Genomic DNA, 25,453 nt, shown 5'->3' with positions numbered 1-25,453 from the left:
TAAACACTACTTCATTAACCTAACAATCAGCAGTATATATTTTAATGGTTCTTAATAATCAGTTAAGAGAATCTTCTGGTCATGGTGAAAAGTATGGTTCTTATCATCCATAAAATAATATTTGGGATATTGTTATGTGCATGTGTATATTAGCAGCCTAGGTATGTCTTTATTCTTTTTCCTTTATTTTTTTCAACTTAAGTAATATATTTTTTTCAAGTTTGAGGCATTCTATCTGTGAAAATCTTGAGAAAAGAAAGAAAAACAGGAAAATGCAGTTCTTGATCTTTCTTAAATCACTTAAATATGTGATTATTGTGTATTTACTACCAACTGCTGAACATGTAAATATTAAGCATTAAAAAAGAAAAACAAAATTGAATTCAAAAACTGAATGTTGCATATTTTGAAAATTATTTTAACCTTTTTCTAATTAACTTCAGTTAAAATTGTAATGCATATTAGATAATTCTCTTTTGCTGGATTTTATAGAGCTCATTTTAGCATTTCTAGATTTTGGACAATGCAGGCAATCAGGATAACTGGGAATTGACTCTTACGGCACTGCTGACATGCCACATACTTGATGCTGAAGGTATATCAGAAATTATTTGATCAGAAAGTGCCAGCAGAAAACAATCTGACTATATAAAAGTAGTTCAGTGAGTGCACTACTACTGTGAAATGAAATTTAGGATTAAATAGGGAAGCAAATTTGAAGTAGTAATGGGAAGGAAACCTGAGACCTGAACCTGGCTTTCACTTTTATTTAAGCATTTTCTACATGACAGTCATTGGATAAAAATCAAATCTTCTACAAACTGTGGACTGAGCATCACTCTTAGTAGAGTAACCATGTGATAACTTATTCTTACTTTCTGGATTCTGTAGACTGAAAATTTTTTTACGCAGGGTAATTTTCTTCAATAAAAAATGAATATTATGATATATGTATATTGTCTGATGGTTGGGGCATTGCTCTGAACAGTGAAAGACATTGACTTAGAGTTCAGTAAAAAATGGATCCTTTGCTTTTTGTTATACTTTAACATCTTGTTTATTTGATAAATGTTAATCACTAAACCATCATAAATGGAATGGAAATGCCATTGTGTGTAGTGCATTTACATGCAAGTTGGGCTTTAATTTCCACAAATTAAGGGTCTCTTGATTTCAGTGAACTTTTGTTTCACCTTTAGATGCCAAAGGATCTTAGCATAAGCTCCGTATATCAGCGTATTTCTTTACATGCTTGGTTTCCTTTAGCTTCTGGAAGACTTTGCAGTTTTCAAAGGAACTGTCGTGATTTCTGGTAACTGCTGGTACTGTTGGCTCTGTGAATTACTTTGAAGAAATTAGGTACACTTCTTCTCTAAGTCCTTCTTGAAAAGTTATAATTCTAAGATCAGACTCTGTATCCCTCCTTCATTCCTGAACTGTTGGTAGTCTGAATTCTCAAATGTAATCCAGGACAAAAATCAGTGTTTGAGAAAATGAATGAATAACGGTTTGACAGACACTAAAAAAAAAAAAAAAAAAAAAAAAAAAAAACCACCTAGCAGGGTGTATTATTGTTAGCATTTATCTGTAGTCTACATGTGGATTTTGGGGAGCTGGTTTTGCCAGTGCTTTGGTATGTTTTATGGCTTTCTAGAATAAAATGAAATGATCTGTGGTATGCACATCTTATGATTAATATCTCTAAGCCAGAAAGAGTGAAGATTGGAACTGTTTTTTGCATAGACTATAAAAACATGTAAGGCTTCTGCATTAGTCTGTACTGAAGTCTTTCTAAGCATTTTACTTTGTGTATATTTTCTACCTTAAAGAAATTTTGGAGGAAAAATGTTTCCTGCATGAAAACTGAAAAAGGTTTTTATCTGGGTTTTGTCTGTTTTTTTTTTTTTTTTTTTTTTTAGAGGAATATTGGAATTAAGCGTATGTTGTTTAATACAGTTCAAAACATTTTATTAGCTAAAGTATTGGAAAGCACATTTTATCAAAATGAGTCCATTTTCATTGTCACATTCCATTTAGTGTTTTGTTTCCTTTTGCTGCTTCTAGTTATGGGAATCTAAATATTATGTGAATATTACAATTCCATTCAAATTATCAATTGTATTTTGTAATAAATTGTTTAGTGTGTAAGAAGCTAATGCATATCCTTAAAGTGAGAAGAAAACTTATGGACAGTGTATTCTAACACTGTAGATAAATGCATTTAGATTTTGTTTACATGTTGTCTCTAGTCATGCTCTATTGATATTCTGACTGAAATGAGTAATATTTATGAATAAAGAAGGTATCAGAAGCAGTGTTACATATACAGTACCTATACTACATATTCAGTCTTATAATATTCATTTAAAAATACAGTTTTGTTGATAACTTTCAAAGCATATTTGGTAACTGTAGTGATGAAAGGCAAGATTCTGGCATGTAGTTTTTCCACATCTGACTTTAAAATGTTGGAATGCATGAAGTTGTTTTTAAAATATAATTTTAAAGATATTTATAATCATTTTAGTGTCTTTGTATTTCCTTTTAAAAATCTTTAAGCAACTTTGGTTCAACTGAGATCCAGGCTTATTGTTTCCTCCTATTATCTCTTATCTCCTCATGTTTAAGAATTACAATAGAAACATTGTTGTATAATTTAACATTAAATGAACAGGATAAATCCAACATTGTCTGAATATTTATCTTCTCAAATATTTTACAATCAAAATATGTAGTTCTGTTTGTCTTAAATCCAGATAATTCAAATCTTTCTAGGAGAACTGTTTTAGAGCTGCCTGTTCCATATAACTACATTAAAATATCTTTTGATCCAAGTTATCTTTTGATGTATATCTAAAAAATCTATATATTTGTAGGACAAGGTTCGCTGGATTCTATAATTTTTTCCTTCATATATTGATTCCATCTTTAATATAAATTGTCTCATTTCAGAACACTTTACCGATTGTTTTAATGCTTGTGCCTCCACTGTGTTATTAAGATGTTCATTGCATCTGAATTGGATGAGAATTTATTTTTCAGATAAATTTCTAGTCCATGAAATCAGTGTGTATGACAATAACCCTCAGAAATTCTTGGTCCTACTTCCCTCTTCCAAACCCTATCTATGGATGAAGGATACTGCTGAAGTGCACACACAGTCTCTCTCTCTCTCTCTCTCTCTCTTTCTCTTTCTCTTTCTCTTCGAGAGTTGCATATCTGCATATGTGAAGGAAGCATTTTCCTATGGCAGGTGATTCTTTCAAACTTTTCCTGGCTGTGAGATTCAGAAAGGTTTCAATATATTTTTGAAAAGGAATAATAAACACGTGATCTTGTCTAAATTCACACTGGCATATTCCAGATCACTATAAAAAACAAAAAAAAAACCAAAAAAAACCCCTAAGTTGCTCTGAAGGTAATGCTTCCTATTTATTTCCATGGAAAATACAACAGATACAAATAGTACAATAACACTATTAAATAGAGCAAATTCTCATCTACAAAATACTGTTTTTCAACATAGTCACCACCATCATTTATGCATTTTCTCCAGTGATGAACAAAAGATTCACAGAAGTCTGCACCAGTGGAGGTGACCCACTGTCACTGCTGTCACTGAAAAGCACCACCCACCACCTCACTGTGTTCATATCCACTGCTTGGATTCCATCAGTGTTCAGCAAGTGAATGTCAATGAGTACAATGTTTTCTGCATGGAGGAATTCAATTACTCCCCTTTTCTTCATATGACACTTCCATGTCAGACATCATTTTGCTGGATTGCCCCTCTGCTGCCATCTGTCATGTGGCAACAACATATGACAGAATTTTTGTGGGAAGTTTCAACTTCTACTGCCATACCAACAATATCTGCTTCTGATGCTGCAGACTAGTATAATAAAATAGGTTTTACTTTCAGGACAGTCCTCATACACTGATTTATGGAAAAGATTTTTAAGAAGAAAATTTTCCATTTGCTTTTAATTTATGGCATGAAAGTAATTTAAAAAAGTTCTGTTCCTGAGTGAAATAAGTACCTCAGATGTAATTTTATTCTTCATTTATGGGAAGAACATATCAAAGCAGTCAATCTCTATGAAGGTTTTGGAACCCTATCTGTAGCTCTCTAATCCATAACAGGATCTGAGACAGAATTACCAGTACAGACTTGATTACAGCAGCCTTGATTGCAGCACACTTGATTCCAGAGAAAATTCCTTCAGCCAGAGACCTTGATCAGTTACTTCAGCACAGCAACTGCTGTGCACCCAGCTTTCAGCATTATCCACACTGTGTCAGTGATATGTCACCAGATCAGTCAGAACCTGTCAATGCAGCCTTCTACCTCGAGCTACAGGAGGTGTTGCGATCACAAGCACTTGTCCTGCTGGGGGACTTCAACCACCCAGACATCTGCTGGAAACGTAGCACAGTGAGCTATAGGCAATCTAGGATGCTTCTGGAATGCATTGAGCTTCCTGAGTCAAGAAATTGATGGCCCCACCAGGAGGGCATGTGATACTTGGACCTATTGCTCATCATTGTAAGTGAACTGATTGGTGACATCAGGATTGGAGGCTGCCTGGGATGTAGTGACCATGCTATGGTTGAGTTCGTGCTCTGGAGGGATATGAGACAGGTGAAGAGTAAAATTAAGAAGCTAAACTTTAGGAAAGCGAACTTCCAGCTCTTTAGTGAGTTAGTCAAGAAATCGTCCTAGGAAACTGTCCTCATGGTCAGAGGTGCGGAGCAGAGCTGGCAGATCTTTAAGGAAGGTTATCTTTCAGGGTGCAAGAGCTCTCCATCCTCAGGTGTAGCAAGTCAGGAAAGAATGGCAAGAGTTCAGCATGGCTGAACTGGGACCAGGTGGTCAAACTGAAGAGCAAGAAGAAAATGCACAGGCAGTGGAAACAGGGACAGGTACTATGGGAAGAGTATAAGGAAGCTGCTAGGGATGGGGTCAGGAAGGCCAAGGCCCAGCTTGAACTGAGCATGGCTAGGGATGCCACAAAGAACAAGAAAAGCTTCTATAAGTACCTCAACCAGAACAGGAAAGTCCAGAAGGGCGTATCCTCCCTAGTGAGCAACAGTGGCAGGCTGGTGGCAACAGACAAGGAGAAGGAGGCTAAGGTATTTAACAATTCTTTGCCTCAGTCTCCCTTGATAACTGCTCACTATGATGTGACTGATATTACTTTAATAATGTGTTAATTAAGAGCTCATCTGTTGGTAAACGGGTGTGAATTTGTGTTCTTGTAGCAATTAAATGACTATAATGCAGAAGTTATAGCTGTTAAAACAGATATTTATCAAGATGTTTTGATATTAAGAAAAGAAACTTCATCTTATATCCTCACACAAGTTAAAACATAAATTATAGTTAATGCCACTTTCCATAACTTCATTAATCTCAACAGTGTTGTACTAGAATGCGTTCAGGTTTAAATTTGTCTCTCCTGATTTTATACATGAAAACTATCCTAGTAAATTCCTCATGCCAAACCAGCAAAACTTTATAACTCTGTACATAGTTGATACATTTTCAATGATATGAATTCAGAAAATTAACTTGTTAACAAGCTTCATTTCAATTAATTTGTCAGAGTATGACCTGAGGTAGGATGGTCTTCTGTTGTATATTTAAATGTTTAATTTTTCAGAAGGAACAGACTATAAAGTAGCCTGTAGCCGAAGTAATCAAATAGCATTCAATTTCTATTGAAACCAACTTGAGAGTGTGATAGAAACAAAGGATAAATTTTTTTATTCTATATCAGCCATATTTGATATTTTGTTTTGTTATAGTTTTTCTCTCTAAATTTTTTAGTTATTTTTTGTTGTTCATCAGTTGTTGATCACCACCAGAGTCTTCTAAACTTTCGCGAAGTGGTAATTATGCTAGTAAAAATATTCAGCTGTACAGTCATCACCTGCTGTGCACAGTCAATAAAACTTCATGAGCTAGAGGTTGAGCTGTATTTATGTGATGCTGTATTCCCTATACTTATTGTCATAGGTCAGAGATCTTATATCATTAACACTATAAGTGAAGACATAACATATGATGCTAAACTACTAAATGCTAAACTACTCCTTTAAAATTTTCTGTCTGTTGTAAGGTAGCAAAAAAAAAAAAAAAAAAAAAAAAAAAGTTACCTCTAGGATATTCTGTTGTTTGTCCATGAAGACTTGCATTTCTGCCTATTATGGGTCTGCATGTGGTTATTATTCTAAGACTAACACCAACTCCTACTTTTTTCTTTTGTGTTTTCAAGCTGATAGGCAGAGATAGGTATTGGCTTGGTTGATTCTCCACATATCAATGGCAAGATTTATGACTCTCCTGTTTGCTTATCTGAGAACATGCAATGCATTCCTCACTTTGATTACTAATAAGGCAATCCTGAATATAAGGTGTATTGGAAATAGAGGAAAAAGCCTGCTTGGGAGGAAACAGTATGACTCAGTACCCTATAACCAATTTGAGAAACAAGTGCAAAAAGTGCAAAGACAATCCTTTATATTCATTTCCTTTTTTTTTTTTTAATCTAGTGTTATTTCTGATTTATCTTCTAGTATTAAGCCAGTAGATGTACTTTATATACAATATTTTATTTAAAAATGCTCAGCGTATGTTGCTACTGCTTACATATTCAGTAACAAATATGAGAACAGAGGAGTAAGACCAAGGTAGCTGACAGTTATGCATTGGGTTTCAAGTGTATCTCATGCAACAACAGAGGAAGCACTCTATTGAATGCTCCCATTTCTGTCAATGCCTGAACTCATTCATACTTGTGTCTTTACTGAGCATCCTGAAAGTATCTGGAACACAGACTTCCACATATGCTTAAAAGGACTCTTGTTTGGAGAACAAGGAGCTGTTGTTTTATGACTATATTCTGAAATTTAGAATGTAGATGTGTCTCTGCCAAAGTTTCTGTTCTACGTAAGTGTGCAATTTCACAGTTGTACACCAAATTCAAGTAGATTGATTAAAAACTGTGGTACCCTGGATTTGACCAACATATTATGTTGGTCAAAGTTACCAACTGCTAGTTAGTATGGAGAAGCTTGGCATTATCAGCCATTTTGTGTAGGACATTTAGTAGGACATGGTGCATTTTAAGAACCTCATGATTCAACACTCTTAGTGTGAAGGCTAAGACTGAACCTACGTTTTTCAGCATCCAAGGTATTGAATTATGGAATATTACTTCCTTACTGCTTCAGCAGACATATAGAAATAGTCCAAAAATGAAATGAAAGTTTGACACTGCAAGTTAGAAACTGCTAGAAAACAAGTATGTGGCATAATTATATTCTAAGGTTCTTATTTTTAATTCAGCATCCATCTATCATAAAACGTTAAAGAGTAGTAACCAGAAGCTATATTTTCCTTCCTCCCAGGAAAATACTCTAATCATAGCACAACAGAAACAGATTGTTCTTTCTACCTGTTTTCTTTAGGAATGGAAATTTACCATGATGAAGACAGACCATGTGCTGCCACCTTTGAGGGGATTCATTTATCATGAAGACAGAGAATATGTGAATGAGAGAAGAAAACATTGAGTGGAGCACATGGGAAATTATACATGCTGTTGCCACTCATAGGAGTTAGGGACTTTTGGCATTTTCATAAAATTGTCTTTTTATGTGATAGACTATCATGAATTACATGAATATGGGAGGTCAAAACCCATCTTTATTTTAGATTACCAGGTTGCATCTTTGACAATGTATTCTCCATCTCAAGACTTTGAGATGAGGAGAATGAAAAGTATGAGAATAAAGAAGCAAGATTGTATTGAATTTCAGGCAAATATAAAGAAGAAAATCTTCCAATGGGAAAAAAAAAAAAAAAAAAAAAAAAAAAAAAGAGAGAGCATAAAACTTGTAGGTCATGGCTCTGTCTTACTGAAGTGCCATGTGCTTTTTTGCTTCAGGGCACTTGTTGGTGGCAGGGCTTTCAGCCATTCTCTGGTCCAGTCCCAGTTCAAGCACTTCTCTCCCCAGAGTAGAGGTCGTGGATTTGCACAGGCAAATCTGAATCCCCTTGAAGATGGAGACCCCTCCCTCCCTGGTGCTGGTCCCATTGCTGCAGCATGTTTATTCAGGGCAACAGTGGCATATGGGCAAGCCCATAGCTCAAGGATGTCATGGTTCAGTCCAAAGTTTGCCCAGTCCAAGAGGTTCTTGTTGCTAGCAACCAATGGCAGGTGCCCTGGGAGGAGCAAACAAACAAGTCTTCTATGATGTGTGCCCAGCAGTGCCTAGTTTAGCTGTTGGAGTAAGGCAGAAGGTGTTCTTGCTTTTCAGCTGGAGCCACAGAATGTGAACGAGGTAACAAATATCATGAGGCTAGCAAAAGTTCAGGTGGGAGGCTTAGGGCCCCTTTTCTAAGTGAAACATTTTGAGTTACAGAATGGATGGCACCACTCATGAGTCAAGTGTGACCTCATGCTTCTCATAGGGATTAAAAACTAAGCAATTAAGAAGGTCTTTGGCCATCAACAAATACTGTATGTCCTGTTTTGTTGAGAGTTGGGATAGTTGGACTTGATCTTTGAGGGTCCTTTCCATCCTAAATGATTCTATGATTCTAGTGCAAAAATTACAGAGAGAAGAAAGGTACTTTGTATTGTGTATTTCTCTTTGTGAATCCTTTGTTGCTTAGGATATAATACTTCTTACTGTGTGATATTATTTATTCAAAAATTTTTGAATAAATGTTTTCCAGATGTCTCTAGGAAAATCTATAAAATGTGTCTTACGTCTGATTATATTTATGGTAACCTTTTGTAATTTTTCTTGTCTTACTGTCTATATTTAGCATATATTCACTATTTTTTAGCTTTCTGCAGCATTTATTTTTTTAATTTTAATGTAGAATCTTCCTATATATCATAGGAAGAGCTTAGATATAGCTTTATTTATAATTTATATATTTATACATAATATATATAATTATATAATTTATAATTTATAGATATTATAAGCCTTAAACAGAACAAAATCTTGTCTATCAGATTACATTTTCCTTAATAGTTTATTATGTTCAAAAAACAGGAGATCGCCTCTCATGTTAATATTATATTGTTGTTTAAATAAATACGGTTAATTTTTCAGTTTTAAAATGTACTAAGTCCATATTTGCCTTTTCATTTTAACTTTAAATTACTGTTAATATTGGCTACCTATTATATATATACTTATATGCTCAATCAGGTGAATGATTCCCTGATGTATCTGGATTATTCTCAAGTGTTTGCCTCTCCTATAAATGCTAGTTTTAAAATAGTTATTTGACAAGTCTCATTTCAGTGGTTAATACTTGTCAAGCATCTGTCCCTAGGGCTCTCACTAGGAATTTAAGGGCTCACATGCTGGAAAAAAAGATTAACACCTGTTCACCATATTGTGTTGTGAAACAGGCTGGAAGAATCAAAAGGTTTACAAATCTGAAAGGCCATTTTGTATTTAGTAATAGATGAGAGGGAAGGAGTTGATAACTAAATGCATATTATTTCTGCTTTAGAAATGATTTGTCTAGATGGATGCTCAACAAGACTTTTTCCAAATTGAGGCGGTTAGCAAAGTTTGGTTTCCGTTCCTATGCACTTTGATTCTGAGAGTTTCCTTCTGCGAAACCAGGATAAGAATTTTTTAGATAATATAAAGCCAGATAGCAACGTTACCTTCAAAATGAATACGTACATGCTACGAGAACATGAATGAAAAACATTTCTTGCAGTGATGTAATACCTGGCTTGTCCTAGTTACTATTATTCACAGATACTGTTGACATAAGAACAGAAAAGGCCATAATGATGCTGACCATTTTTTTTTTTTTTTTTTTTTTTGAGTCATTCCATGCCTGGGGAAGAACATACTTATTACATTATTATACAGATTACTTTTTATTGACACCATATTCTTGGCCTTTCCAGAACAAAGAATAAATTATAGCAACGTATATGTTAATTTATATTTCATGGGCAGTGATGTCTTATTACCAGATGAGAAGGACTGACGTACAACATTGTTCAGCAATCTTGTTTGGTTCATTTTAGGTTAAGGCCGTTCTAGAAATTGCCTGTCTTTTGAGGTATGTCCTACTCTGACAGTGCATTCTGGGGATGCTTTCAACATGTGATCTAGCTTTATGCAGACTATAGTTGATTCCTCTATTTGTTGTGAATAAGATTAGCATGTACATTGAGCTCAGTGCAAATGAGTACAATTTGAACCTCTGCTCAACATATGTATTTGTTCGGGCACACAGTCATGCTAAAATATGCATAAATCTTGATACAATCTGTGATGTCCTGCTAATATTCTCCTTCATGAGTTGCATTTCCAGTGAACTCTCCATGATAGCTACATAATGTATAAACCAGTAGAAAACAAGACTCCAGAAATCTTGCCCTCCCTGCACCTATGGTGTGAATGTGATCTTTTCAAGTTTAAGTACATAAAATAATAATTACATGTTCTTCATCCCTAAACTTTTTTTACTTCTAAATACTGTGATTATTTTATATTGTCATAGCGTTTTTATTTGTACTAGTAAAGAGAGTGTCTTTAAAATAAAAACAACAACAACAAACCACAAAATACCCAAACCAAGAAAAAACACTCAATGTATTTTATTTAAGGTAATTTTGGCTAATATATAGTGCTGTTGGGTTATAGCCTGACCCAAATCTCAGTGAAATCATGGGGTATTTTTCGCTAATTGCACTATGTCAGGTTTATTAGGTTAAAAATATTCTATATCCTATACATAGGCTAGAGGATTTTTTTCCAAAATGATAATAAAATTGTTCTTGTATGCCATTTTGGCTTACTAGTGTTTTTTGTTTTTCCTTTCTTTCTTTTTTCTTTCTCTCCCTCACCACTAGGAGGTATTTTCGAGTGTGTGGAATCTGGTCCAATGGGAGCAGAAGAATTAGCCTTCAGATTTGCTGTGAACACGATCAACAGAAACAGAACTCTTCTGCCAAACACTACATTAACATATGACACCCAAAAGATAAATCTCTATGACAGTTTTGAAGCATCCAAAAAAGGTAACCTTTTGCGTATTTAATTTCTGTAATCATCAGCTAAGACTGACCTGATTTACCTACCTGAAAAAACATCTGTCTATAAAGATATGCAGTGATATTGTACAAGGTTGTGGATAACATCAAAGAAGTGTTTTAAAAATTGCCCCTTGAAAGCTGTAATGGTAATTGCTCAAATATTACATTATATCAACTATGCTCCCACTACCCTGTCCAAAAACTATTTCTTTAAATGTTTAAAATCTGATTTTTTTTTTTCTTGAGTTTTGTGATTAGGGTGTTTTTGAGATTAGGTCTTCTGGTGTCAGAAAACACTCCCCCTATTCTTTTTTTTCCCTGGAAAATGCCAAGTGCTCCCAGCTTGCAATGATCTTGGAAAAGGCTGAGAGTTCAGTGGTGTAGTCGAGACTATATGCCATCAGACACATTCAGACTGACTTATTTCAGAACTGTTGGTTGTGCAACAGAATCTGCTGTTGCACAGCTACTCTTGCAAGTGCCAATTTGTCTAACTTGAATTGTACTGCATGAGCTGTAATGTTTCAGTGACTTCCTCACCCATGTAGAAGTTATCCATGGGTTATGCTTTCCCCAAATATGAAGTACTTCTCTGTGAAGAAGTTAACATTTTATAGTTGGGAATATGATTTAATTCTGTTGACATTACCAGTCAAACTTAATGAGTTAAATAAAACTCCCTTCTTAATGCAGAAACAGTTTCCAACATCACTGGAGGAAAGCCTACAAAACCTTCTCCTTCATTAAGGCTTCTCAAAATCTGAATGTGCATTTTTTTCATGGCTTCATGGCTAAAATCTCATTCTCAGATATTTACCAAGGCTCCAATTCAATTTTAGGTATTCTATCACTTTAAGTGCATTTTCACAAATATCTTTAGCATATGCATAACTCACATAGTTAATTAGGCATGTGTCGCGAAAGAGAGCAAGTAGTTGTAGTTTTGCTCATCTAATGTGAACAAAGCATAAAAATAAGCTTGAAAATTAAGTCTGTACTTAAGAATGTTGTTACCAGATGAATGTAAAAGCATCAGTTCAGATGATTTTCTTCAAGATTATAAAATACTATGAACACTTCTCCTAAATTTTCAGATCTTTAATTCTCACAAACAATTGAAGTTATGAGCTATTGCTTTACATTCAGGTCTACAACACTGTGATGCCACATGGGAGTTATACTGCATCACTGCCTTACTGTAGAAAATTGAAAACCCAGTAAGTCCTATATGTCCTTTTTTGATTGAAAACCCAAAACTTTGTGACAGAATTTAGATTAAATTTTGTATGGTATTACACATTATTTAATGGTAATTTTTTTTTATATAAATTGAAAAGCAAATTTCATACAAATGTTTATATGAGTGATTCATATGAATCCTTAACAAGAAAAAGTAAACCTTTATTTCTTATGAAAGGTTTGGACCCTAAATCTTCAGAGAGATCTGGTCCCCAGCATGTCACTCTAACTGCAAAAAACTACACAAGAAGAGATTTTTTTGCTAAGTAAAATGAAAATTTCTGATGCTACATTAGAAATGCTAGCTAGGGAAAATCTGCTATGTCAGGACAAATGTATATGAAGTAGATCTTCGTAATGGAATACAATACTGATTAAAAATCAATTTAGAAATGATAAATATTTTTGCCTTTCCTTGCAACATGTCAAGTTTATCTTGCTAATCTGTTTATTTCTCAAATTAACCATTTTAGTATAAGGCTGTCAAGGCTAGGTATGTGAATAGACAATATCTCTGTACAGAAATAAACATTTTAATTGTTCTGAGATACTTTGATATATGAAAAATATGATGGACTAAATATTTATGCCTAGCAAAATGTTTTGTTTGCAGCAGAGAGTGAGAAAGGAAGCATGCTATCTCTTTAATGAAGGTTTTTTGAATAGTTATTCTGATGAGATAAAGAATGTTCTGAGAGGCTACTCTTTCCATCCCAGCCAATAGTGAATGAATCCTTAATTCTGGCCCAGTCTTTCTCTGTTCCTCCTTATCTTCCAGCTTTAACTACTTCCTGATTCTAATGCACTTATCCTTGTGAAATTTAATTGAATAGTTTGTCCTCATGCCTGAAGGAAGTAGTAAAATTTTGAACTAGTCAGGCTGCATCAAAATCTGTGTAATCTTTAGTACTCATAGCTTTTTGCTTCATCAATTCACAGTACAGACAACCATATTGATGCTGACAGGTACTTTAGTTCAGAAGCGAAGGCTAAAGGTTAGCATAAAATGGTTCATTTTATTATGATGACTCCAAAGCAGAGTTTTAACAATGAGATTGAAGCATTTGACTCATTTTGTGGTTCATGATTATGTCCATTAGCGAGCAAGCAGGTGCTGCATCAAAAAATAGCCTGTTTAGATGTCTTACTAACACATACTTTTTAAGCTGAATACAGGCTAAATATCAATGGGATTTTAAAGGTACTGTACAAAAGAGCAACCTGAAGGCAAGATGATATTTCCAAGATACTTTTTCAGTGAAGAGTATTGTAAATGCAAACAAAATATCCTTCAATACACTACAAAAATTAGTATGCATCTGATAGAGTTGTATTAAATCACATGTGAAAGCATTGCATTATTCAAATCACAGAAACAGGAAAAAAAAAAAGCCCATTGAAAAGCCATCTGGTAGCTATTGCTGTTGTTAGTGATCCCATTTACTGACATTTGCATAAAGCTTGTTGATTACTCTTAGGAAGGGCAGTATTAGCATAAATGTTTTTTTATCAGGATAGTCATTTAGGCCCTAATCCGATGCTTAGTAATGCAGTGGAGATCTTGTATGTATATGAGAAGTTCATTTAAACCACTGATGCTCTGCAAGAATAAAAAGGTGTGCCAACACGATTTCTGTAATGCACTTGAAAGACTTGTATTTTAATCATGCTGAAAAGGACAGACGTGGCACAATTTAAAAAATTAATTTTGACTTACTGAGGAAAAATAATGCAGCAAAATGTGTTTCAACTGCTTGTTTCCTTAGTTGTGAGGGACAATGATGGCAATGTAAAAGTACTAAGTAATCTCATCTCATATAAATATATTCATATTGGATTATGGAGATACTTTCAATTGCTTCTCTCTAGCAAATAAGGTGTTTCCTTAGAAAGGCAGAATCTGTTGAGTTTCAGAACCACGTGCTCATAAAAGTTATGTCTATAGCAGTGATCTGAACAGGAGCAGGGCATGAACTGAAAAACTCCAGTGTTGCTTACTTTTCCTGGCTTCTATCTGCAGTGTGCTAACTCATCTTCTGTAAGATAATGCTGGAACATACTATAGGAAATAAAATAGACGAGATACTACTGAAGCATGGATAGATGGGGCCAGCCTACATTAGAAAGAGGAACACTAAGCTACTTTCACTTGGCAGTATCATGTCAGTGACTCTCAGGGACAGTTCTGTCTATTAAGGTAGCTTTAGCAAAACAGTCCATTTCCAGAATTTAAAAATTAACTCATATTTTTTCATTAGCATATAGAGATTTAATTTTCCTTTAGGGAAAACATTTGCCATTAAATTTTTCAAGTCAGCTTATATGCTTTTTAGGCATAGAATTGTCAATTTAAATGAAATTTGTCATTTTCTTTATACTTAACTGGAATCCCCTTGACATGTGCATTTTCTGAGTAACTAGGATCTCAATAGAAATCGTGTTGATGGATTGAGGAAGAAGTTAATGTTTAAACAGCCTATGTTAGAATACTGTCTCATATGGCCCTTTTCCAAATGTGATATGCAAATGAGCATTAATATTTTCTCTTGTCAGTGTTTTTCAAAATATACACAATTGCTGGCCTTTGTGACTTTCACTGACATAGAAGTGTTTATAAAATGTAGCTGAGCACTATTTAGAAGTTAAGTGCTGCTATTCCTCAGCTCACAGTGTAAGCTTAGAAATGCATTCAGAAGCTGAAATCTGTGTGTTATAGAAGAAAGGAACTTTCTCAGCAGTTAAGCTATATTTCATGGAGAACCTTTTATTTAATATGAATTGTGCAATACCTTCTGGCACACTGCCTTCTTTCCTCTCATCATTGACAGACTTCTGTCTCCTCTTCAGCCTGTGATCAGCTATCCCTTGGGGTGGCTGCCATCTTCGGACCATCCCATAGCTCCTCAGCTAATGCTGTGCAATCTATCTGCAACGCTTTGGGTGTTCCACATATCCAGACCCGCTGGAAACATCAGGTGTCAGACAACAAGGACTCCTTCTATGTCAGCCTCTATCCAGACTTCTCTTCACTCAGCCGTGCCATCCTTGACCTTGTGCAGTTCTTCAAGTGGAAAACAGTTACTGTTGTTTATGATGACAGCACTGGTAAGACTAAATCATGCGGCTATGTGCAGATATGATTCTATGAATGTATATTCACACATACAAGTAGAAGGATGAGGGATGTCAATACTGTTACAGCTTTATTTTAAGAAAGCTTAATTACAAGAAATTCCATTGCCAAGGTAGAGTGTAGCGAATGCAGATTTGTTAGCATAAGTATTCTCATAATTATCCTTCAGTTGCTCAGTTCTGTGTGTTTGAGATTGCAACTGTCAATAAATCAGTCACGCTCTATCTGCATTTTCCTCAGTATCTTCACGGTTGCTAACAGCCATGTCTTCTGATTTTATTTAAAACTCAGTTTCTGAAGAAAAAGATGATAACTTGAAAGATGTAATAGAATGGCTGGTCAAATAGAACAGCTACATTTTAGTGCTGCTCTTGGCATATTAGCTGAGTTAGAAAATAGATACCATATTTGTTTGGAATTTCAGTAACTGCTTTTTTAGAGAGTCACAGAAGGGGCCCTGGTTTTGGCTCCTAAGATTTGAAAGCAGAGGAAATGTGGAGGCTTGTTTTGCAGATGATTAACATCATTTAAAAATGAAGTCTTGAATTTCCATCAGAAATATCCCAATTTGATGCCTTTCCTTTAACCTCACCCTGAGACTTCTGGTTTGCCCTGACTGTGGTATTTAGTTTGAAATTTCAAAAAACTTGTATGGTTTGAGGCTTGTCTGCTGGAGTTTAGAACTACCAGCTGGTAAGAGGAAAATCTGTCTGTAATGGAGGATACAAGGAAGTCATTTAGCCAAATGAGAGGCATTTAATATTATGGAAATGTTAATAATTTCTTCCATGGTTTTTGAACTGACACTGACAAACTTTTCTCATAGTTATGTGAAAAAGAAGGTTGTTGATGATGTTGATGATTCAAATGAGAAGTTTGTGTAGCTAGTAAATGGTGAGGAGGAAACAGAGATGGAAAATAAGAACACATCAGTGAAATTCAGAGGCTCTTTCTAGAAGTTTGATGGCTGAAGCTACCAAGGACATAATCAAATTACTGGTTTCAAGTTTAGCATTACAGGCTTAAGAGATAAAATAATCTACTTCATTTTTAATTTTTTTATTTGTTATTTTTTTTTAACTCTTGCTTTGAAATAGGACTGGAGGTAAAAAGAAATGTTCAAATCTTAATCAAGTGAAGACTGGAAAAGTAATTTGTAGTTTAGTCAAATGGTTATAAATTTTGATTTACATAAATATGAAATATTTCACTTTTATTTAAATCATTTGAAGACTAGTTTTAAAACATCCAGAATGCTTTTTAAAGGGGACCTGCTTCTGATGTTCAGCATCCTGTAATGTAGAAAGCAGGATAACTTGGCACAGGAAAGAATGGAGGTCATGTCCTGATGAAACTGGGAACGGGGATGCTTCTAAAGCAATATAATCAGTAACACTAGAGAGAGTAAAGGTCAGGTTGAATACAGTGGAAAGGAACAGTCAAGACTACAAATATGGTGAAGTAATAATTAGTAAGAACGTTACTTCTCAGTAAAGTTTCAGTAAGAAAAGATTCAGTCATTTACAATGAGGATAGGGTTATAAAAACAAAACTGCTCAGAGACTGGAGAAAGATGTTAGTATTATGATAAGATATACTGTCTTGATACTATCTTAGGTCATGATGAAAGTTGGTTAGCTGAGTCTGTTCTTTCAGGGAAAAATAGTTTGTCTCCTTTTCCTGTCAATCTCTGAATACTACTGCACTAAATTTTTTTTGGCTTCAAATAGTATCTACATTCTGCTTCCTTCTATGTCTTCCTTTCTCCCTTCATCTTAACTCTCATGAGACATTTTTCATTTAGTCCATCTGTTGTAGAAACTAAAAATTGGAATCCGGCTCTTGAACTTTTTTTTTTTTTTTGCTAGTCTGAAGACAAGTATTGCTCCCTGTGATCATTCTAATCTGCAAAGTATGTTCCTTTTAAATAGAATTTCCCATAAGAGATCTGGCAGCAATTAACCAGAGATTGGTTAGTTTTGATTTTTATTTTTTTTCCCTTAAAGTAATTTGTAGTCTCTTAGTTAATTAAATACCACTAAACTGTCCCTGGATACTAATTAAGTCCTTTCAGTTTACAGGTTTGCTGCAGTCAATTGTCTTTAGGACAGAAAAGGGGAAAAATGACAGTATGTTTATCTGCTGCATGTCCTAGTAGTTTTAATTGATCTCAAAATATCAGAGTTTCAAGTGCATACTGCAGTCTGTCCTAAGAAAAATAGGGCAGATAAATTCTAAATAAGTTTGTACATTCCAAAGAATTCCAAAGAAAAGTATACACGAATGGTTAGATTCTGAGACCTTTAAATTATACTGGCACTTGCATTAGCAACTAATGCTTTATGCAGATCAAGTTTATGTAAACAGGGTTTTGAGTTTTTTTCTTAATTAACATTTGTTTTGGTCGTGAGTGAATGAGTATAAACACCAAAAATCTGTTGCATCTATGAACAGAAGCCAAACTAAAAGCCTGAAAAATGGCTTCAGAAATGAAAATGTTTTATGTTGGTCTTCAGTGTCATAAGCAGAGCTTTAATTCAAATAAAGGAAAAAGATGCCATTTTGTTGTTATTTTTTACAATAGTACATTAGTAGTGCTGATTTGTAAATAAAATTATTTTCTTTCTGAGACTAGTATAAATTCACATTATCTTATTTCTATATTTCCCACATCTTATTTCTGGATACTATCAATTTCCAATTATTGCAAATTTATAATGAAATTGAATATCTTGCAGAAAATGGGTATGTGGCGATGGAAAGTGGATAACATTGCTAAAAGATTAAGGAAAAAAGTTTGTAATGTGTTCAAAGTAAATCTTAGCTCAGGAAGAAAATTTGTATCTAAGTATTACATGCTTAAGAAACTTTAAAGATCAGACAGATAAAAGAACAAGGATACATACTGAGATGGCCTGAAAAAAGTTGCTCATATCTTTTTTTTTTTTTTTCTATAAATGAATTGAGTAACCCCTAATTTATGTGAAAAGCTGTTCTTTATAAACATGTATGTGTCTGTTCTTAGCAGAATGAGAAAGAAGAAAAAATGAGAATGCTGGACTGAGCACTTGACATCTAATACAATAGCAGTGCATTTTACCTAAATTTAGGAAAGAAGACTTTAATCTTGGTGATATATAATAACAAACCTACAAACAGACATTGCAAGTGTGCAGTAGAATATATTTCAGGGTTGTAAATTTTATATACAAGGGTAAAGTTTGTACAAGAATAGATAATATGCAGAAATAGGGAGAGATGTCTTGAATGAAACTGGGGAGCACAGTCCGCAGAGATCCACATTACAGTAGGAGACATTTGCAGAGACCAGCAGTGCAATTTCTGTGGATCAAAATCCACATAAATGACTAAAGTATGAAAATTAAGTGGAGAAATTTTTTTCTTACTTCCTTTCCATAGAATCATGTAACAAAACTAACAAAAGGCAAAGGTTTCATCTCAAAAAATATCCGTAATTACATGTTTACAGGGAAGAGGAGTACAGAAGAACGTAGTTCTTACTATATGCTTAGAATGCATACTGAATTTTTTAACATTTAAAATACTGAATGCACACGTATGTCAGATTCTTCTGATATTTCTGATGGTGAAGAAATGCCTGGGAATGGATGATCTTTTGTTTTTGTGGAAATAAAGAACAGAGAAAATATATTGAATTAAAGAAAGTGGATGTCGTTAAAACCGGAATTTCTGCTGACTAAATTAGATGGAGTCTAAAGCAAAGAACATTCATTGACAGCTTCTTAAATAACACTGAAACTGAATAAAACAAACCAAAAGTTGACAGATGTCTTAAGTTTTCAAATCACTTAAGTAAGAGACTTATTAAACACTTTAAAATGATGTAATTTTAGGTGCCTTAGTTATTTCATTTTGAGAAGTCATGGACAATAGGTGGTGAAATTCTATAGTCTGGAAAATTTTGAAAAGCTTAGATTTATTCCACATTAGACATTTATCCAAGCTTTGAAGTGTATTTGTCCTGGTTCCTTAGGTTCACCCATCAGTTCCTAGTGATCACTTTTTTAACTTGGAAATGGCTTAAATACACAATGAGATTTCTTTCTTTATTTTATAGGCCTGCCCGATGAATTTCTGTCCATGGAAAATGCTGCAGTGTTTACATTAATACACTTTAAAGGTCTCAACGTGATGACTAATTCCCTATTTAACTTTATAAATAATAAATAACATAAAAGTTCCTCCTTTGACAGGTCAACTTATGTTTTAGGTAAAGAAATTGCAGTAGATCTGTTAAATACAGGTTTCAGAAAGTCACACTTTCTAAGTGGCTTGCTTCTATGCATATTAGAGAAATAGTGTCCTCATGCATCCCTGTCACGTGGATGCAAAAAAGAACAATGAAGCTATAAATTTTGTAGGTAGGTTATGGTTTAACAGCAAAACTGAAAGGATGTATTTACGGGGTTCACATTCTACTTTGAACATAAAAATTACATATACAGGCAATAAACTCACAAGCTGCAATAATCGAGAAAACAAAATTTGTGTTAATTTTTCTTAATAGTTTTGTGTCAAGAAAGATGAGGGTTCATCAGATTAGAAGCTTATGACTATATTATGTGGTAGGAAAGACTAAAAGGGAGTAGGTTTAGTGGTTTAGTCTAGTAAACAGAAGGTCTTGAAAAGGAAAAAACACACAATAATAATCCTATACTGTGTTTCATGGTATAGTTAAAGAGACATTGAAATTTTTATAAGAAATGATTACTCTAGAAACATTTAGGTTAGAATAAAAGGTATCCTTGCAAGGCTTTGGAATCTTCATCTCCAGAGTTGCCTTTTTTTTTTTTTTTTTTTTTTTCTGCCTTTGCTAGACAGAAAAAAAACAACAAAAATAACAAGTAACCATGAACTCTTAAGTTACTGTCATGACTAGTCCCAACACTACTACTTCCTTTGACTTGTGTAAAGCTGATGCTGACTAATATATCTATTGAGTGAATGTTTATACATACTGTATTATGAATTGCTATTAACTTACTGCATTGATATTTTTTCCTCGAATTCGATTAATATTAGCTGTCAGTAACACAAAAACTGTATCTATGTGGATTTTTGTTTTTATACTCTTCTGTGCAATTTTAGATTGCATTTGTTCTATCTCACTGGAGCAGATGCAGAATTTACCTGGCTGTATTTGACAGTCTGGGCGGGTATCCTCTCTGGAAATAGACTTATATATAAAACTTATCAAAGATTCAGAGTGGGATGGGATAGCTTATCACAGCATGTTAAAAGTAAATATTTCTGTGCATTTCAATTTGTGCATTGTCAATCAATAACCAGCTATTTGATGTTTCTAATGGAGTGAACTGAATGAATATCTAAAAGAAGGATATACTTGCAATGGGAAACAAAGGAGTCTTCAGGCATCTTATGCATATCAGCTGGAGTTGCGTGCAGTTCTGCTCCACATCTGCTCCATCACTGAATCAGAGAGGGAATGCATTTGCATGAAGACATACCCAATTTTACAGCAACTTCTTTTTGAGGGCAAGGTCTTTTTAGGCCTTAAATAACAAATTCAGATTTAGTAGGGCTGTAAAATTGCTAATATTTTTTTGATGTGATTTTGGAGAATGAAGAAATATTTTCCAGCCTGTTTACATATTGCATAGTATCTTTTCATTACAGAGTGTTTCTTGTGCTGTGCATAGTAATTTTATGTGAACATTTAATTAGTAGTTCTCTCTTAAACCTGACTGTGGTATTTGGATATAGCTGATTGTTTTAGTGTATTCTTTTTCTAAGAAATTTCTTGTATTATTATTTGATGAAGCTCAAAAATATTTTTCATGGTGCTACATGAAAATATCAGATGTAAAGAGGATTTTATGAAGTTAGTATTTTACTCTCAAAGTATTTTAGACTTTCTACATTTTGGAAGTTAAGAACTACTTTTGTTTTCTTAAAGGAAAGAAGTTTAATACACTTGTTTTTTTTCAATAAATGGACCTGCATTGTTCTTTGAGGACAATTCTTTGGAGATTTAAATTAATTATTTGAAAAGAAAATTAAGTGTCATCAAGTTAAACATAATGCATGAGTTCAGCTCTTCTTTCAGGAAAACATGTACCATAGGCTCCTTGTCCTTTTGGCAATAATTGAATTTGAACTTTATCTTTTTCCAGTAAGTAACTGCTTCAATATAAAAGAAAACTAAATTAAGCACTTTAAAGAATTTTTCTGTAAGCCTAAGGAACAGAAGGAGGCCATATTTCCAGAAATTATTGAACTGTCAATGAATGTACTCCAAATATTTGTGGGTTTGAATAAACATAAGTATTTAAATTTTATAGAGAACTGGCTGGGGTTATGTGTGATCAGAATTATTGTTTCTTGCCTTCTTGAATACTGGTACATTTTATTCATTATTTTCAAATGGAGAAAAATATGAAAGGCAGAGCAATTCAAAAATGAAAACAGGAAAATGGAGACATAATCTCATGTTTTGCATGTGACGTAATTTTAAACAACTCTGATTTCCCCAAGCTTAACCATGTTTTCACTCCTACATCAGTATTAACACATTTTGTCTCTGGTTGGCGGAACACTGTGTAATGCACCTGTAGTATCAAGCCCTTTCTTAATTGCTCTAAATCAGTCTCAGATCTAATAACCCCATGTTTGTACATTTTAGTTTCATACCCAGATTTTTTTTTTCTCTCTTGCACTCTTATTAACTTCTGTAGCAAAAAATTATCTGCTTTAGTCTCCAAGAATAAATGTACTTACCTAGTGTAATGTCCAGTTTAGAGTGTTCACATATGCCTTTTTCTCCTGCCAAGTCTCTCCTGATTTACAGTAGATGTTATTTCTTTTTAAGTTTTTCTGGAAATGGCTAAACTTATTCTTCTGCTTCTTTTTACATTGATTCTGACAGCTTTGACAAAAGACTGTTTTGTCCTTTGACTGCAGTAGATCTCTTTATGCTTTTTACCCTCATTAAACCGCACTACTCATAGATGTCAGCCACTTGAGAAATCATACTTCTCAGTATTACAAGAATACTTTTGAATTGCCCTGGAATGTTAATTGTCATTGCTGTCATCCATTGCTAAATCTTTCAGAACGTGTTCATCTGACAACCACAAAATTGAATTACAGTGATATTTTAAATCAGTCTTATACTAACAGAATCACATACATAAGGAAATGTCATATTTTTTACTGTCCAGCAACATATTTGACAAATCTAAGTCTTTACATATTTATTTTTTTCAATTATATTATTGATTTTGCTTATATTAATGCTCTAAGTGTGGAGGTGAGTGAAGGATTTTTTTTTTTTCTTAAATTGCTATATGCTGCAGATTATAAGTACTCTGAGAGTATGAACAAAATGATTTTCTTCATCTTTGGATGACCAAGACCATGAACTTAAGGTCTATTCTGAACTTGAACAGTGCATTGATTCCCTCCAGTGAAAGTGTGTGGGAGGTGTTATAGGCATTTTTCACAGCGGTGCTTTAAAGTCTTTATGTGAAAAGCTTTTTTTTTTCTTCTTTTTCTTTTTTTCCTGGAAACAGTATGAACTGGGATCAGCTGTTTAAAACTAACTATAAAACACGTACAAACATACACTAAAGTGCTTAGCCTACTTTATTTAAGGAAAGCGATAAAGATTATTTTATTGTACTTTAGTTGTACTTCATGATGAAAGAGCAGTAAAGTAAAATGGATGCTAAGACACAAAAAAATAAGTAATATGTGGAGTATCCCAATGGATATCTGACTACTGGAGTCAGATCCTTGGTTTTCTTTTTCAGTGATTTTTGAACATAAGGCAATTGTATTACCTAGCTAAACTGAAAATTATTCTCCAACTACTGACATAGTTTCATCTAAAAGAAAACTTTTGAAAAATGTTTTCTCTTGAAAGTAAGATAACTTTAAAACATCAGCAACAACAAAAACTTGAATTATTCATAAACTGATGGTCTGGAAACATTTTATCTTCTTTATGTGTGTTTGGATCACTGAAAGACCATATGTGTGGGTGGTGAAGCTTGGAATGTAACATATAAGAAGGTACGTCAACATAGTTTAGAGCCTCTTAGATTTATACTCAAGAGTTCTTGTGGAGAAGATTTGAGGTGGTAGATCACAGAGTATGTTTTGGTAAAAAGGTAAGCACATACAGGTAGTTTGATGATAAAAGAACCCCTATACATCTAAACTCTTTTGCCAGAGGGGACTTTTGTCATCCAAAGAAAGCTCCAGAGTTCATTCCATCGAATACTAATATTATGATTTATTTGTGCATCCTTGTTTGCCCTAATAAATCTAATTTCTAAATTTTCAGCTCAAGTTTTTCTAAACAGGAGACCTATGTTTCTTGACAAAGGATTTATTAAATAGAATTTACTTTGGCCAAAATGCTATTGAAGTCAGTTACCATATACTTTTTTTTCTTTTTACTGATACAGTTCTGGTAGCGTACTGATGTACTACATTTTCCTGGTAGGAATAGAAATTAGTAGAAAGTATACATACATGCACATATAGTATTATGATTATTCTCTAATGCTTCAAATGCAAGTTAGAAAAATCTTGCTAAAATATTCAACTCTAAATCTGGTAACAAAGAGCTATAGTGGTTACATTTTCACAAAGATAAACTTTTCTGGATTACGTATCTGCAGTGTTCTTTCTTAAAGCTCTTTCTCTATTAAGAACACTTTTCACATTTTTGATATTGTGTTTAAGTATAATGGATGACAATGTTAGGCATGTTTTATCCTGCCAGAATTGAGTAAAGTGATCTTAATGTAGTAAATAGGCTAAATATGAATAAATGATAATGTTGATTAAACTCTTTTCCCTTCAGTTGTATTTTCTTTGTGATTTTCTTAATGGTGTTTCCATATTCTGTTCTTGCATCCAAGGAACATAGAACATTATTCATATAGTCCTGCTAGCAGGTGCAATTTCTCAAGGATATATATTTTTTTAATCCTTTCACTAGAGGTGTTTTTTATTTAGAGGATGAGGAAGATATAACTAATCTTGTAAGTTTATTGGTAATCTGTTCAGGATGTTCAATATCTGTGAATCATTTTAATATCTGTGAATTATTTTACAGCAATGAACTGTTCTGATTGATGTGAAACATGCTATCATTGAACAATAAACTGACATTCTCCTCCCTTTTCCCCACACTCTTGAGATCTAAGCAGAAAAATTGAGCAGGGTGACATCAGGAGAAGAAGGGTGCGGAGTAGTGTGAGAGGAAATAACTTGCTGCAAATAGAGAAAACATTCTGGTAGCTCAACAAAGTAGTATATTATTAATTTGATTTTTTTTTTTTTTTTGAGATTCTGAAGATATAAGTAGCCTTAAAAAGAGCATTACTGTTTCTTTGTACAGAAAAAGGTTCATGTGTTCAGCCTATTGCAAAGTGCATTTGCTTGCATTCTTCCTGTACAGCACAAAGGCAGCATTAATGAAAATGATAAATAGTTTGATGAGCAGGCCAGGTGGCATAGCAATGGCTTGCAAGACTGCTGAGCTGGAGACACAGGTTTTAAAACAAACTTGGGGCTCTTGCTTCCTGGACTGGTTGAAGTTGAACATGTCGAGGAGGTAATGTGATTGATCTCTTTGGAGGAAGATGCCAGCTGGAGAGCTCACAAACTACTCCTTCAGGATTCTTCTTAAAGATGAATTGATGGCAGCTTCTGAAAAGAGTTACTCACACCGCATTCTTTCCAGCCATTCAGAGGTAAGACTCTATCACAGTGGCTGCTAAAAGAAGGAATTGAGAGTTTAAAGGGACAGGAAAAAGGTGTCCCTCATGAAAGAAACTGCAGGAAGTACATTCCCAAAATGTACCAATTATTTATATAATGTTAAAAAATAGGTTTTTTTAGGATCCTATTGACAAAAATTGTTTTGCTTTTTTTTTAAAAAAAATTTATTTTAGAAGTCAGTATTTTACCT

At 33.9% G+C, this 25,453-nt stretch overlaps 1 protein-coding gene across 11 annotated transcripts in view; it reads left to right on the top strand.

Annotated features, from left to right (window-relative positions):
• Window positions 1-25,453, top strand: part of GRIK2 (glutamate ionotropic receptor kainate type subunit 2) — a 371,621-nt gene that overhangs the window by 117,613 nt on the left and 228,555 nt on the right. For all 11 annotated transcript variants that reach the window (XR_005858537.2, XR_006938767.1, XR_005858538.2 and 8 more), the window contains 2 exons: window positions 10,911-11,078; window positions 15,180-15,437. Coding sequence is in view for 8 of the 11 variants with exons in the window: in XM_040697879.2 (XP_040553813.1) it covers window positions 10,911-11,078; window positions 15,180-15,437 (426 nt within the window). In the remaining 3 variants the exon portion in view is untranslated. The remainder of the gene's footprint in view (window positions 1-10,910; window positions 11,079-15,179; window positions 15,438-25,453) is intronic.

The sequence above is a fragment of the Gallus gallus genome, chromosome 3, assembly GCF_016699485.2.
Source record: "Gallus gallus isolate bGalGal1 chromosome 3, bGalGal1.mat.broiler.GRCg7b, whole genome shotgun sequence".
NCBI classification, from domain to species: Eukaryota; Metazoa; Chordata; class Aves; order Galliformes; family Phasianidae; genus Gallus; species Gallus gallus.
Note: the sequence above shows the minus strand (reverse complement) of the source record. Positions and strands in the feature narration are given on the sequence as shown.